The sequence below is a fragment of the Perca flavescens genome, chromosome 12 (assembly GCF_004354835.1).
Source record: "Perca flavescens isolate YP-PL-M2 chromosome 12, PFLA_1.0, whole genome shotgun sequence".
NCBI classification, from domain to species: domain Eukaryota; kingdom Metazoa; phylum Chordata; class Actinopteri; order Perciformes; family Percidae; genus Perca; species Perca flavescens.
The window spans coordinates 12,060,561-12,075,747 of NC_041342.1; the positions used below are offsets into that span (position 1 = coordinate 12,060,561).

The window sequence follows — 15,187 nt, forward strand, 5'->3', positions numbered from 1 at the left end:
ATTTTCAAACACTGACCTGGAGTCAGAGCTTTTGAAGCCTTGTCTAAAGCTTTCAGCTTAACCTACGGGAAAGAATCCATGACACTAGTCTTTTGAAAGGGAAATCCAATGGTTTGTCCCGCTCTCCTCACCGGACAAACAGATAGACGGACGGATGGGTGGACAAATGTCCTCCGTGGCCTCGGCGGGCCATCAGGTGAGCGAGGCCCTCAGCTCCACAGACCAACTTCCCCCCCATCGTGGTTAAGGACTCTCCGGTGTGATAGCCAGCTCTCACCCCAGCAACCCTGAACTCAGTCGTTTTTTAACTATACAAGGGCTTTTACAAAAAAGCTAACTTGAACAGCCATACAATGGCTAAAACATAAACCATATCTCTACTTTATCTCGGTTTTTCAGTCATTTTAAATTTTTTTTTTTCTCTTTTACTTTTTTTTTGGATGCATTTGTTTTTGTCTTGATTTGAGTCTTTGTTTGTTCTTTTGGAGTAGCTCTGATCCAGTCCTGTGCTGAGAGGCTCAGTCACAGAGGAATTGGTTTTTGGATTTGATGTTGGGTGTGGAGCAAGGGGAGAGGGGATGGGTGGCAGGGAGGGAAAAGAAGAAGTGCAAGGATCAGGTCAGGGGGTCAGGATATGGGTTCATTATTAGTCCAGACATGGACTCAGGCCAGCGGATACAGGGGGGTGGCTTTGGATAGGACAGAACGAGGTGACGAGTTGGTTTGGGGAAAGGTGGCGCTCAAAGGCGATTGCAGAGGGGTGTGTCAACGCTATCCGCTATCGGAGGAGGTGTGTGGTGCTGTGGAGGGAGAGCGCCGCCTACGGGCGGTGGAAGTCCAGGATCGCTCGGAGCGTTCAGAGCGCTCGGAGGCTAGTGAGGCGGGCCGAAAGCGGTGAACAAAGCCGTCCAGGAAGTCCTGCTGCTGCTGGGTTATGGCTTGGGAGATGAGGCAGGGCAGCGCCTGCAGGCTGCCCGTCACCAGGTCCAGCTTGTCCTCCAATGTGCCGATGCGCTTGTCCAACTCCTCACTGCGCTCCTGCAGCTCTGACACCAGGTCATACATCACATTCTGGGTCTAATGAAGGAGAGAAAGGAAATGTGTTTGGGGCGGTGCAAGAACAGGAGGACAGAGAAGAAAGATGAGGAGGGCCGGAGTAAAGCGGGAGATGAAAGATAAAAAAAACTTAATATTCACAAGGAGAGATGCAACAAATGACTTTTACAGGAGGTGCGAGATGTTCTATTTCGTATAGGCTTCGCACTCTAGGAGCTGTTGCTATTGGGTTTATCCCTTCGCGCAACAGCTCTTCGAGGGCTATGCCTATACTCAAAGAAGCTGGAGTTACAATACGTAACTTTCGTGTGTGTGTGTGTGTGTGTGTGTGTGTGTGTGTGTGTGTATATATATATATATATATATATATATATATATATATATATATATATATATATATATATATATATAGAAAAAAAAAAGCCTGACATGAATAGACATTCAAAATCTGACTTACTGAGTCTGACGAGGAAATAATGACAGGCAGCAGTGTGAAGGGGAGCTACCATAGTTTCCGAAAGTCAGCATTGATTTTATCTTCCCACCGTTTCACAACCAGCTTCTCCAATCCATTTATAGCCGGAGAAGGTCTTTTATGCTTTATGTACATGCTTGGCACAACTCATTCATATAATGAAAAGCATCTCTATTATTCAGGCACTTATTGTCCTGTGCTGGATGCAGTAGGGCCAATGTTAATGTATGTGGAATCTGCATGCAATTCTTCCAATTTAAACTATGGCAATTGTATACGTTATAAAATATACAATAATGACATTACATACATTTTAATGGTCACCAGTAGAGCACACAAAATACTTTTTACCCATTTTTATGGCCTTTGTTAGACAATCAAATGATTTGTGTTTTATGTATAACCCAGAAATCAAAAGGTAACTTCGCCATGGGGCTTGACAAAGAGACACTGAGCCGTTGAACTACTGTAGGTTGTACACAGATGGGTCTGACCGTCGAGCAGAGTAAGGGCAAGTAAACACACATTAAAAGGAGTTGGCCTTAGAACTTTTTAAAATACACACTGGAGTGCAAATGCCATCCACATCAAATGAGGCTGCAGTCGTGCACCTCCCTTTGAATCCCCTCTCTGCTCTGCTCGGGTGGCTCAGCAGACGTCTATACAGCGGGACAGAAGCTACCCAGGCATGACACCGTTTACCCTCTCACAGACAGACACCGTTTACGCTGTGTGCCAACTCTTACACTGCAATAAGATGTTACGGGAAACAGGAGTTCAGTCTTTGCCGAGATTGATTTGAGTTATTTGACAAATATCAATACTCTTGGTAGTCCTGGACTTGTTTCCATTATTGTCACCTGTGATTTTAGAGCTCATGTTAACCCTACCAAGAATGAGACAGTTGGTCTACATTGAATACTAGCTATTGTATGCCGTCTGGTGCTGGGCAGGTGGTGTACAGTACGCCTTTTTCGCATACAATTGGTCATGCAATCACTTAAGTATTGATTCTATCCACTTAGGGCTGGGCAATATATCGATATATCAATATCATGATCAGAGACTAGATATCATCTTAGCTGTTGGAGATCGTAATATCGTTATTTGGTGTTGTCTTTTCCTGCTTCTAAAGGCTGCATTACAGTAAAGTGATGTCATTTTCTGAACTTACACCAAGTTCTAGCTGTTCTATCGTTTGTCATTAACCGCTTAGTCCTTATATCCACATTATCAATGATTATTCATCTAAAATCTCATTGTGAAACTATTTTGTGAAACTGTTTTGTTAAAGCACCAATTGTCAACCCAATATCGACATTGATGTATTTGGTTAATAATATGGTGATATCTGATTTTCTCCATATCGCCCAGCCCTACATCCACTTCAAAGTGACACCAGAAGGGAGACTTACCTTGGCCAGGTCCACCAAGGTGTTGGCCTGATCATTGAGTTTCCTCTGCTCCATCTTTACACTACGCAGTCTTGTGAAGGCACAGGGAGGTGAGGACAGGAAGAGGAGGGGAAGGAGGAAATGGACAAAGGAGAAAGGGGGAAGAAGAGTGGATAAGGGAATAAGGGAATAGAGGGTGGTTTGCAGGAGGGGAGCAGAGAGAGAGAGACAGGTTGTGTGGGGTGATGAAGGAGCAGAGAGTGCCAATAGGGAAGAAAAGAAGGAGGAGGAACAACAACACATTTTTTATCAGGCTTGGTCTCTCACTGATGACATTGAAAAGAGAGAAGACTGCCTGCATGCACGGGAAATATATGGTCTTTACATATCTATATGTATAAATATATATAGAAATATATATGCATATATATACATACAAGCATTCCTGTTCTTGGTCAATGCAATACCAACCGAAACATGCAAAATTGCGGAAGCATACTACGCTCATTTTGAAAAAAAAAAAAAAGGCTGTTTATCATGTTTTATCCGTTTTTCTTATAACAAGATCTTATTCTCATTATAGTGCAGTGCTTAAGTAGCACCTTTTACCTTGAAAGTATTTTTCCCTGCAATGAGAAAGTCTTAATGCTGTGAGATGGTCTTGTTACAACCTAAAAAGTACTTATTTCTCAATAAGAGGAAACAAATTCAATAGAATGCCAAAAAGGTATAACTACAATGACAAAACATGATGCTTTTTTTTTCCCCAGCAAGAATGCAATATGCTTCCATATAAGAAAACCCCAAAATCTTTGTTTCAAATCAAAACATTCCCATCTCTTTCCACCCAAAAGTAAGACATCAACAAAGGAAATAAATGACATGCCCTTTGTCAGTGCTACACACAGCTCAGTGGTAGGACTTCATATATACACACTGGTCATTCGGTAAGCGTGCAGTGACTGTGAGTGACTTTGTGCACAATGAAACGTGAGTCTTTCAATGTGTGTCTGTCTGTGTGTATGTACATGGGTTGATGTGTGTGTGTGTGCCACAGATAAAAGATGAAGTCTAATGACACTGCTAAACATACAGCCACATAAGACACTTCAATTAACTTGCGCAACGATACATCGGACATGTTTTGTGACGCCTTCAACATTGTGCCTTTTTTTTATTTATTTTTTTATCTCTTATCAAATACATTACGGCCCTGTAAGAACCGTTCACGGTGATGCCAATAATGTGTCATTGTTCACGGTGGCATCACACAGCCATCATTTGGATGTGGGAGAGGAAGAATATCCCTGTTCGGCAAATTATGAGACAGGATGACATTCAAGGGCATTTATTCATGTGCAAATCGGTATATCAGAGCAGAGTGAGACTGCTCGCTTACGGCTCTATCTCTGTGGGAAACCGTTTCAGCTCGTATGGGTCTGTTTGCTCGGGCTTTGTCATCCCTTATGGCTGTCGAAGAATAGGGGCTAAAAGCTAAAAAGCGCTACTTATTGGTGTAACGCATTAGGAGTACAATCTTATTCTACAAAACCACAGCCTACGTGTTGTGTCTTGTCTTTGTGTGCTATGTCATCAATGTCACTCTCTCTGTGTGTGTGTGTGTGCGTGTGTGTGTTTTCATGTCATCACAAAGCCATCAGGAGTGTAGGATGAGTTCTGTTGATGCAGGTTAATATAGCCTCCAGAGCAGCTATATTAATCATGGGCAACATTATACAGTACACCGTAGATGATTATGAACCGCTGACCAGGCCAACAAAGCTTCAAGCTCATTCTGTGCAAGATGCTTTTACTTTCACACGTTCTCTCCAGACAACCCTCCACTATTGACACCAGTGGCAAAATGTTGATGCTTATATCTTTTTTTTTCTTTTGTTTCATTCCATTCAAAAGGGGGGATGGGAGGAAGAGGGAAGTAAATGGAACACTGAAGTAAAGTAAAAAAACAAAACAAAAAAATAACAGTTCAGCATCCAGCATTTTTTTTTTTTTTTTTTTTTTTTTTTTTTCATGCATGTCAAACGCAGACATGGAGAGAGGAGGAGGATGTTGAAGAAACAGTAGGAGGAGGATACATAGAAGACTCAACTTACTTCTGAGCTCTGCAGTGATAGAGCAAAACAAAGACAGAACACAGTACAGAGTTTTAACCCCACAACATTCACGAAACGAGTGAAACCATTACACTTCTCACTGTAAGCACAGGGTCAAAGGGGGTCGGAGGGAGAGGGACACGGGGAGGGGAATAGGAAGGACCATTACACTAGATTGCAGTGTGCTTGTGTATGTGTCTGTGTGAGTGTGAGATTACATGTGTGTGAGCATAACAGTCACAGTAAATGCTACTCTGGGAGAGGACATCGTAACAAACGCTACCAATTATTCTCAGGTACTGTACGACTACATTTCATCAGCTCGTTTTAAAAGGCAGGGTTGGTAACGTTTGAAAGCGCGATTTGAAAGTCTTCTCGGGGCTCCGTCCAACCCCCTCCCCGCTGCCCTCGGGGCTCCGCCCACACAGACGTGCACGGGCACCGCTACGTTGCTGCTTCGGAGCAGAGCGGAGAAGGGAGCGCAATTTTTACTTCATGTCTCATTAACCAGTAAGCAAACAGCTAATATCATACTGATGACTCAGGCTCGTACATGGGAGGGGTAGAGTACGCGCAGCGGGGCAAGGAGGCATTTCATTGGTTCTTTCCAAGCGGACCGCGAGGCAGTGATTGGTGGGTGTTTTTACAGCATTACAGCAGCTACAGATGACGGATCTTTTTGGCTCATTTTTTGGAGCCCAGAAGTTTTTTTATTGCTGTCGGGTGTAAAGGCCATTTCAAACAATATAAAAAAAAAAAAAAAAAAAAAGTCTATATTGAAAATAGTTACCAACCCTGCCTTTAATAATACAACTATTAATAATATAGCCTAAATATGTATGTACCACAAATAACATTAAAAGACCATCACATGGATTCAACATCTTAAAAACTGTTTTGCAATAACATAAAAACGTTTTTGGGCATGCTGAGTGACCACCGAGTGATTCCCCTTGGTGCTTGGTGGTGAACAACTTTGTCATATTTTTGTCAAATGTTTTATTGCACATTAGGTAACACAAAGCAAACACAGAGCTGGACTCACTGGTGAATGGCTTGGAGAAACTTGCGCTGGTGTTTCCGCACCTTGGCGTGATCTATCTTCTTGACCAACTTAGTGTGTTTGTAGATGAGCCATGTTTCCCTGAGTACATTGGCAGCGGTGTTCTTTACCTGTGAAGCGAGGTTGAGAAAGACATAAGATGTACAGTGCCTATCCAAGGGGCTGCACTCGTTTGATATGTTCAGATTTTGTGACTAATGTTACTGTCTGAAAATATTAACTACAGAGAAAGCTGAAATAAGTAATAAAGTAATTGAACTTTATAGCGCTTTTCAAAAGCAGAGTGACAAGGTGTAACATATAATATGAAGCATGAAATACTGGAATGTCAGGGGATCGGCAAACATCATGGGGATCGGCAAACTACTGGAGTAATGAATTATAAAAAAGTTATTAAAATGCCGGTCTATGCAGGTGGGGTTTAAAAGCTTTTGAAAATGTGCCAGACTCTACTGATGTGATCTACTGATGTGTGTGTGTGTGTGTGTGTGTGTGTGTGTGTGTGTGTGTGTGTGTGTGTGTGTGTGTGTGTGTGTGGGGGGGTTTACAAGTTTACAATTCTGACTGTGAGATTATAAGATTAGTATCAATGTAGGACATTTGAATATATCGTATGAGGCGGACGCCCTGAAAACCAGTGGCTCTCAAAGTGACGGGGTCATAACCCAAAAGGGATCACAAGATACAAAATAGAAAGATTATTAGTGGGATAGAGAATAAACAATATTTATATCTATCTTATATATTTTTAAAACTTTCCATTTTGTCTTTTCTTTTATCTGCATCGTTTTACCTCGACATAGCTCTAGATAGTTGCATCCTGTGTTTGGAACCCAACACACATGTTTGCAGGTCTAGTTTCAGTAACATTCTATGGGCCTCTACAAACCATTTAAATGACTGGCATTTGAATTAACAGCCTGAAAAATGAAAAATGACTCTTCGATCCAACTCCCCTGTTGTAAAAAACAGCAATATATTATCAGAGTTACTGGAAATGCAGTGGCATGCTGTGACTCACTCGTTTGCAGAGTTGTGTGTCCATCATGAAATTGTGGACATGTTTCTCAGCCTTGGTCAGCTCCAGCTTCCTGGCTACCACTGCAACCACCAGTGCAGTGCAACCAGCTCCCTGTTGCACAAAGATAGGGTCAAACAAACTGCAACATTTTGCATGGGAGCTTTCAAAATGCAACTTTACCGCTAGGGCTGCACGATATGAGGAAAAAATCTAATTGCAAGTTTTTTTAAATTATCATTTTTTGCATCATTATTCTCACTTTCATTGAAAAATATATAAAAATGTCATGGTGGGATTTTTGCGAGGCTCCGTTTGTGAGGATTTCTTTTCTTTGGTCCGTAGAATACTATGTGTAGGCCAGGACAGCACCACAATACTTAAAGGGATAATTTGCCAATTTTAAACAAGCTCTGTGTCATCTTTGTGTGGGCAGTGTGTTTAGATGAACTGTGTTTGGATCTCTCCATGGCACCGGTACGGGTTTACCCACGAAGCACCGCTGTGATCTGCCGAATGTTCATCTTAACACACACTGTCCACAATGCCATGACACAGAGCTGGATTTTAAATCAGCCAAATATTTCATTAAATTAGAATGGTATTTTGACACATTTTGCCTTTAACAAATTCTGTGCCCCCCTGTGATTTGGATATTGCACTAGTTCATATTATGATTTTGATTAAATTGCAATTAATTGAGCAGCCCTTATTAATTATTATTATTATTATTATTATTATTATTATTATTATTAATGTAGTAAGTACTACATTAATAATAATAATAATAATAATAATGAAGCAATAAAGAAACAAGACAAAGCAGCTGTCTTGGAATGTTATTTAACTACAGTAGGAACAGTACGTTGTGCTTGGCATTTCACGTAAATCTTGAATCACCAGCTTTTTATTTCAATACTGAATGCTAACTCCACATCAGTAAAGGAGAGCGAAAATAACTATAACAAGCGGTATTCAAGTTTTTCAGACAGAAATATTTTGAAATTCAGTTCATTAAAAAAGTGGAGCATGACTCAAACAGCTGATGGAGGGGAGTTCAAACATGAATATTTACAAATTGACATTTTCATTTTGCACACCTTATTTGGTTTCAGGAGACTTTTTGATTGTCGATCACAAATTGCTTGGGGGGGGGCAATATTTGTTAATGGCAAAATATGTGTCAAACCATTCTGAATTAAGTATTGACGTTACGGCCTACAAAATCGTATCCTACAGAGAAAAGAAAAAATATTTGTCTGGCATAGATCCTCGCAAAAATCCCTATACTACCATAATCATTTTTAATTTCTTTTAATCATTTTCAATTAAAATAAGAATAATGATTTAAAAAAATGATCATTCCCTCCAATATTGTGAATCATACCGCAATGGCAATATCAGTCAAAAATAATCACAATTCGAGATTTTCTTCATATCGTGCAGCCCTAGTACTTATGAAGAAAGAAAGGAACCCACCATAATCCCTGTAAGCAGACACACGCCTTTCCCACAGTACGTGTGTGGTACCATGTCCCCGTAGCCAATGGAGAGGAAGGTAATCGAAATGAGCCACATGGCTCCCAGGAAGTTACTGGTCACTTCCTGTTTGTCATGATACCTGAAGTGATGAAGATAAGCAGAAGTGGGATACACAGTGAGTGAAGCGGCACACCGTTACTTGAATGTGAGCATGCTGGAGAATGGTGGTGCTGTGTGAACCAAACACGGGGGGAGTGGAGGTGGTGACGATCGGGGAGGAGGAAAGAATCATGGTGCAAGGTGTTACACCCGTTTTGTAAAGCAAGTTTGGCACGAAGTCCAAAAAATGCAAAAAAAAAAAAAAAAAAAAAAAAGTCTGATCTGAGTCAAAAACATATATTCAAAAGTCTTTTAAGAGACACTTTCATTTCTATTCTTCTTTGAGTTATTTCTACCTGTTTAATGGAGAAACACGTTTAAAAGGGTAGAAACTTAAACTGACATGTAGGCAGAAAAAAAGCAAATGGTGTTCATGTTTGAAAGAAGTTGGAATGATTTCAAACTGAGAGAGCAACACCAGCAACGTGTGTTTCATGTTCAGTGTCTGTCGATATAAAAATGAGGCCAAATCACTTACTCTTGTCGCACATTAGCATAGAAATTACAATTTTAGACAACATGTTTCAAACGACAAAGAGACGGGCCATGTCGCTTTAAGTGACTGGATAAAGAGAGTACCGCAGGTCAAACTTGATTTGACTACGACAACCCAACAAATGTCATGTCAGAACATCCAAAAATGCACATAGTGCTGCATCAAATCAAACTAACAATTGTGACATATTGGTCACGGTTTGCTGCAAATCTTCCTCCATAGAGTTGACGCTGCCCCAAAAAAAAGGTTTGGCAATGCAAATCATCACTTCAAACATGTTGTTCGCTGAAAATAGCTGACAGCTATGCTTGAATTGTCAGTCCAAAGGCCCACAGTGCATATGCAAAGATATTTCTATAAAAAACAGACACTGTACAAAGCTGGATTGATGATGACATTCCCATACCTTTTGCAGCGAGACAAAAGTCCATCACAGAGGCAAATAAATCTGCCTTATCCACCCACCCTCATTCAACTCGTCTAATTATTCCCAACGGGCTGTCTAGGAGGAGATCAGATGAGATTTAATTTTGGACATAAAATCAAATACTCATTCAGCACTTTGAGGCAACATCTCGCCAACATCCTTCTGACAAGACAAAGATGAAGTCGGATTTCTTGGGACCGGAGTTGATGCTTTTTCTAAAGGGGATTCTGACTGGGCCAATCATGAATCGCTAACGACTTCAAGCTATCCAGCGGTGACCCAGCATGTGGACTCAAAATGGCCAGACACAATCACCTTTAATTAGTGCACAAGTACAGATTGGGCCATCTTAAGATTTCCTTTCCAAACGAAGGCAAATGACCACTCTTTCTTCTCCTCCAAGACAGTTCATCGTTGTCAGTGATCATAAATGAACTAATCATGCCTTCTGCAAGTCCTTCAAACTCCCACTCTTACAGGTGTCTATTCATGCTCAAAGTCAGGGTTGAAACAATTACTAGAAGCACTTTTTTTTTTATCCCCACAGAATGACAAAAAAAAGTGTGCAGTCTTTGGGATTCAAGCTTCTTAAATGACATGCAGAGAAGCAGTCGGTGCAATACCATGCAGGAATAAGAAAAGATGGCTGCATCCTGCATGCTTCAAAGCCAGTATATTGAGAGCAGGGGAGCAGTGGGAAAACCTGGGGCCCATTTAGAGATGAAAAGCACCTCTGACAAGATACTGCAGTGTCACCAGGTGGAAGGTGATTGTACGTCTTTGTGGACGGGCTTTCATTTGCAAACAGTGGGGTAGGATTGAATGAGTAACGAAGGAAGAAGCTCATTGAATTTGACACCCCTGTCTCTTTTACCTGCATCCCAACACTTCACCTGCTGCCCTTTGAAAGCTGTGAGGGGGGCTAAACTTGATCAGCTGGCTAAATATTGTGATTACAAGTGACTGGTATGTTAATTTCATTCATCTTGTCATCAAGGCGTGCAGAGAGTGAGTCACGTCTTCAAGGCAAGGCAGAAATGTGATGCATCTTTTAGCACCGGGAACAATGCATTACAGCATATTACAGCGGCCTTCTCTCTACTGGAAATATACCTCCATAAATATGCCTTGACAACATTGCAGAAGGCATTTTTGAAGCAATAAATGCTTCCTGTTTTATTATGTGTTTTTCTTATATTGAAATAATTGTCTACTCTGAAATAAAGAGCAGAAACAGCAACATGGGAATAGAGACAGAGGCTAAATGGGGAGCTGATCAATAGCATTTAAAAGGCTCTCAATATACTGTGTCAAGTTTTGGAATAGCATGGAGAAGAGCTGGCACCACTTTCAACCTATTCCAGGACAAGAGGTATATAGTGTCTCGAGCAGACAGTTTTATCCCCCGCTGTTAAATTCTCCCTGACAGACACTCTGCAGCGAAAGCATTATCCTGAAATAACGTAACTCAAATATTTCTAAGAGACGATGTTGTTTATCCACTACTGTACATAAAATAATGCTGTAATACACATCCAAACGAGCTCTGTGACTTTGCGTCTTCAGCGGGTTAGAGGAGGGAGTGATTCACACAACATGACATCGATCTCATCAAATTATCACCAACGTATCAACTAGTCTTGTCAGTGCTGCCTAAAACCAACACTCGGATGTTTTTTTGTTTATGTGTACCAATAAATGATTCCCAGTCATTTCATATCTTAACTGTCATTGTGTGTAGATGAGCTCACGATACATAATACGGCGGGGCCAAAGTTGATCAAACAGAATTCTAATGATGGATTTAATGTGAAAGAGGCGCAGAGGCAGGCACACACACACACACACACACACACACACACACACACACACACACACACACACACACACACACAGTGAGTTTTACTATCTTTGTGAGGACCCGCCATTGACATAATGCATTCCCTAGCCCCTTACCCTAACCTTAATCATCACAACTAAATGCCTAACCCTAACCCTCACCCTAACCATAACCTAATTCTAACCCTAACCCTAAAACCAAGTCTTAACCCTCAAACAACCCTTTAAAGTTGTGGGGTCCAGCATTTTGGCCCCACAAAGCTGTCCGGACCCCACAAGTATAGTGTATTCCGAGTTTTTGGACCCCACGAACGTAGTTAAACGAGCACACACACACACACACACACACACACACACACACACACACACACACACACACACACACACACACACACACACACACACACACACACACACACACACACACACACACACACACACACACACACACACACACACACACGTTTGACTAAAAACTCTACAAAAAACATTTCCGATTTAAGAGCAAAAGGAAAGTCATTGATGTACATGTAATGCTTAAAAGGTTACTATGAATGCAACACAATTAGCTTCAATCTCAATGCTTTTCAGTGAAAAGCATAACATCATTGTCAGCAATTATAGTTATAATTAAGTATATTAAGTTATATACTGTATGATCTTGTTTCGGAGTGGCACATACATGACATCTGTGAAAGCTCCATGGCACACTGCTTCAACATAAGAAGAAATTGTTTGAGATATTACACATATAAATGTCAATCCTGTTGTGTCACTATAATACACTTCTGTCTGTTAAGAGGTACATAAAAGGCTTTTAATATAGACTAACACATGCCGAACTTGATTCTACATCTAGATTTCTAAACTACCTTTAGGAGAACCACAACCTTGCCTCGGTTTTTTTTTATGTAGAAGATAATGCATTACCTAATAGTTTCAGTTTTATCTTGTCCTATTGTCTTTCCTGCTCACTGATTATCAAAGGAGAACTACTATGCTTTTCCACATTTTCTGTAATATCTATAATGTTACAATGTCGGGGGTTCAAATAATTAAGGTTAACGTCTTTAAAAGAAATCCCTGTGAGCCAAAAACTCAGAATTCCCACTGTTCTGAACGCTCCCTCTGGTCAAAGAGAATTCCACAGCCTTGTTGTGGACCTCTGTCTCCAATGCGCAGTGAATAAAACTCATCTGAACCAGCCACACAATTGGACCTTAAAGAATTTTTTATTCCCCCCTCACTACATTCCTCTGCCGGTCAGTTGCCACAGCAAAGCAAATGACCTCCTCCACATTAAAAATCTCCTGCTTAACATTCTGCAGCGATCGCCTGCATACAATACATCCCCGCTTCTTCCTGCAGTCTGGTTTCATATCAACAAAAACAAATTAAACATTTTTTCAATGAGTGCAAGTCTTGTTGATATAAATGAATGTGAGCAGTGGCTGAGATTACTTGGGGACAAATATGTTGGGATGCTCCTCGGGGAGTGTGTTAGTTGCAGTAAACATGAGCAGATTAAACTCAAAGTGATGATGACCTAATTAAAAAACTGCAAACGTAACAGTGTTTTTCACAGCGCAGCCAATATGCAAAGCAAGCAAGCAAGCAAGCAAGCAGCAGCACACTACAAGTGGACTGTAGCAATTTGTGTGATTTTATAATGTTAATGTTTATAAAGTAAAAAAATAAATAAAAAATATCAGTCCAACTTAGTAAAGTTGAGCTAAGTCAATAGAAGATTTATCAAAATATCAGACTCTGGTACATTTCGTTTGTACAGAGAGTCTGGCCACTCTCCATTGACAAGTGTTGACTTCCTTGAAGGAGGGTACTCTGTTGAAGTTTAAAACTATTGGATCTGCCCAGAGCCATTCTGGATCTGCCATAACCAATTGCTGACGTTTGGTCGTGACGTATCGGGTTATATTTAGCATTAACATCGCTAGCATTAGCCTTAGCCAACTCCTTCACCACTAACGAAGCGAGCTGGAAAATCAAACTTTTCCCGAACCCCTTGGGGAGGAGGGCCACAACATCATGGCCACCAACACAACTCAGCAAAGATTGTTCTTGCTCGGGCTTTAACTTCTGGATATTCAGCAGCGTTGCCACAACGGACCGAATGGCTTTGCTCGCATCTTTCTAACGCACGTCCTCAACGTCATCGTTCTCAGCCATTCCCTTTGTTCGCTGATTGGACCGCCAAATATTTGGCCGGAGAAAACCCAAGAACATACCGCGAACCCAGACGGAGTACTGAAGGGAAATGAAAATTGAGCTGAAGTACGTAGGAGGGCGGAGCCAGCCTAAGTAGGTCCAACACTTTGGTTCAGACTGAAATATTTCAACAACTCTTGGATGGATTGCCATGACATTTGGTACAGACATTCGTGGCCCCCAGAGAATTGATCCTGATGACTGGTGATCTTCTAACTTCTCCTCGAGCACCACTATGACATTCACGTTTGTGGTTTTAAGTGAAATGTCTCAGCAACTGTTGGAGGAATTGTTATAACATTTGGAACACAGATTCATATCCGCCTTGTTCCATCTTCGGCGATGCCTTAACTTTTCATTAAGCACCATCATCAGGTCAACACGTCCATTGCTTTTATTATTTTGGTTTATGACTGACTGTACACATAACGACAGTCCTGTCAGCTCCAGCCGTACTTTTAGTTCATTGCTAATTAGCCAATTGCACACATGCTGAACTAAGATGGTGAACATGGTAAACATTATATCTGCTAAACATCAGCATGGAAACATTGGGGTATGAAAGGATTTTGTTGCACCAATAGCAATACCATTGGACTTTAATAATAAATTACTGTATACATTGTCGCTGTCGGGCAGAAACCTTGTATCCCCATATTTTGACCATTTCAATTTTTTTCATACTGGTCACCCTTTATGTCTGTCTGTGGGTTTTACAAATATTTAACAGTGATGAAACTCACGTTAGCCTTTTTTCATTTCCTGAAAAGCAACAGTTTTGGACATACAAGGTTTTCACCCGACAGCGTCGACATCATGTATCGCTGTCAACCAACTAAGTTGTGAATCCAAAAGTAAAGACCTACTGTCCTTGGATTAGCTGACTTGCAGATTTTGCAGCGAGGCAGGCTTGAGGCCTGCGTTGCCAGAAATGATCAAATGTGTGTGTTCGTGAATCTCATCCATTTTAAAGATGCTGGATGAGAACTTTCAAAGAGTCCGCTACACTGATATTATTAGTGAGATTTCCTGCAAGTCATCCTATTAAAAACAATACAGTAAAAGATGTCAGCTAACATAAGCGCTTTAAACTGTCATGTGGCACGACCCTTGCAAACGTTCATATAAGCTGAGCACTTTGCTTCACAAAGTCAGGCCTTTTCTGTCCTTAAAGGGTAACTACCGTTATTTTCAACCTGGACCCTATTTTCCTATGTTTTTGTATCTAAGTGAATGATGGGAACAACCATCTTTGACATTGGTCCAGTATTAGGCAAGATAGCCAGCGAAACAAGCTACAATGTAAGTTAATTGGTCAATTGTGCAGATTGTATTTACGTTCACAAAAGTGCTCATTTTGCCACTGACAGGCTCAGATTTATATTTTAAGTGTCTGACAACTGTTACGACCCCGCCTCTGCAGTGCAGGGGTGGTTCC

At 41.0% G+C, this 15,187-nt stretch overlaps 1 protein-coding gene across 4 annotated transcripts in view; it reads right to left on the reverse strand.

Moving 5' to 3' along the window:
* Window positions 1–686: 686 nt before the first annotated feature.
* kcnn1a (potassium intermediate/small conductance calcium-activated channel, subfamily N, member 1a) overlaps window positions 687–15,187 on the reverse strand; it is a 49,797-nt gene continuing 35,296 nt past the window's right edge. For 3 of the 4 annotated variants that reach the window (XM_028592781.1, XM_028592782.1, XM_028592779.1), the window contains exons 5-9: window positions 8,600–8,741; window positions 7,124–7,234; window positions 6,085–6,212; window positions 2,947–3,016; window positions 687–1,077 (exon numbers count right to left, since the gene is read on the reverse strand). In XM_028592781.1, the coding sequence (XP_028448582.1) occupies window positions 772–1,077; window positions 2,947–3,016; window positions 6,085–6,212; window positions 7,124–7,234; window positions 8,600–8,741 (757 nt within the window). In that variant the 3' untranslated portion in view covers window positions 687–771. The remainder of the gene's footprint in view (window positions 1,078–2,946; window positions 3,017–6,084; window positions 6,213–7,123; window positions 7,235–8,599; window positions 8,742–15,187) is intronic. The other variant, XM_028592780.1, reaches the window with a different exon arrangement.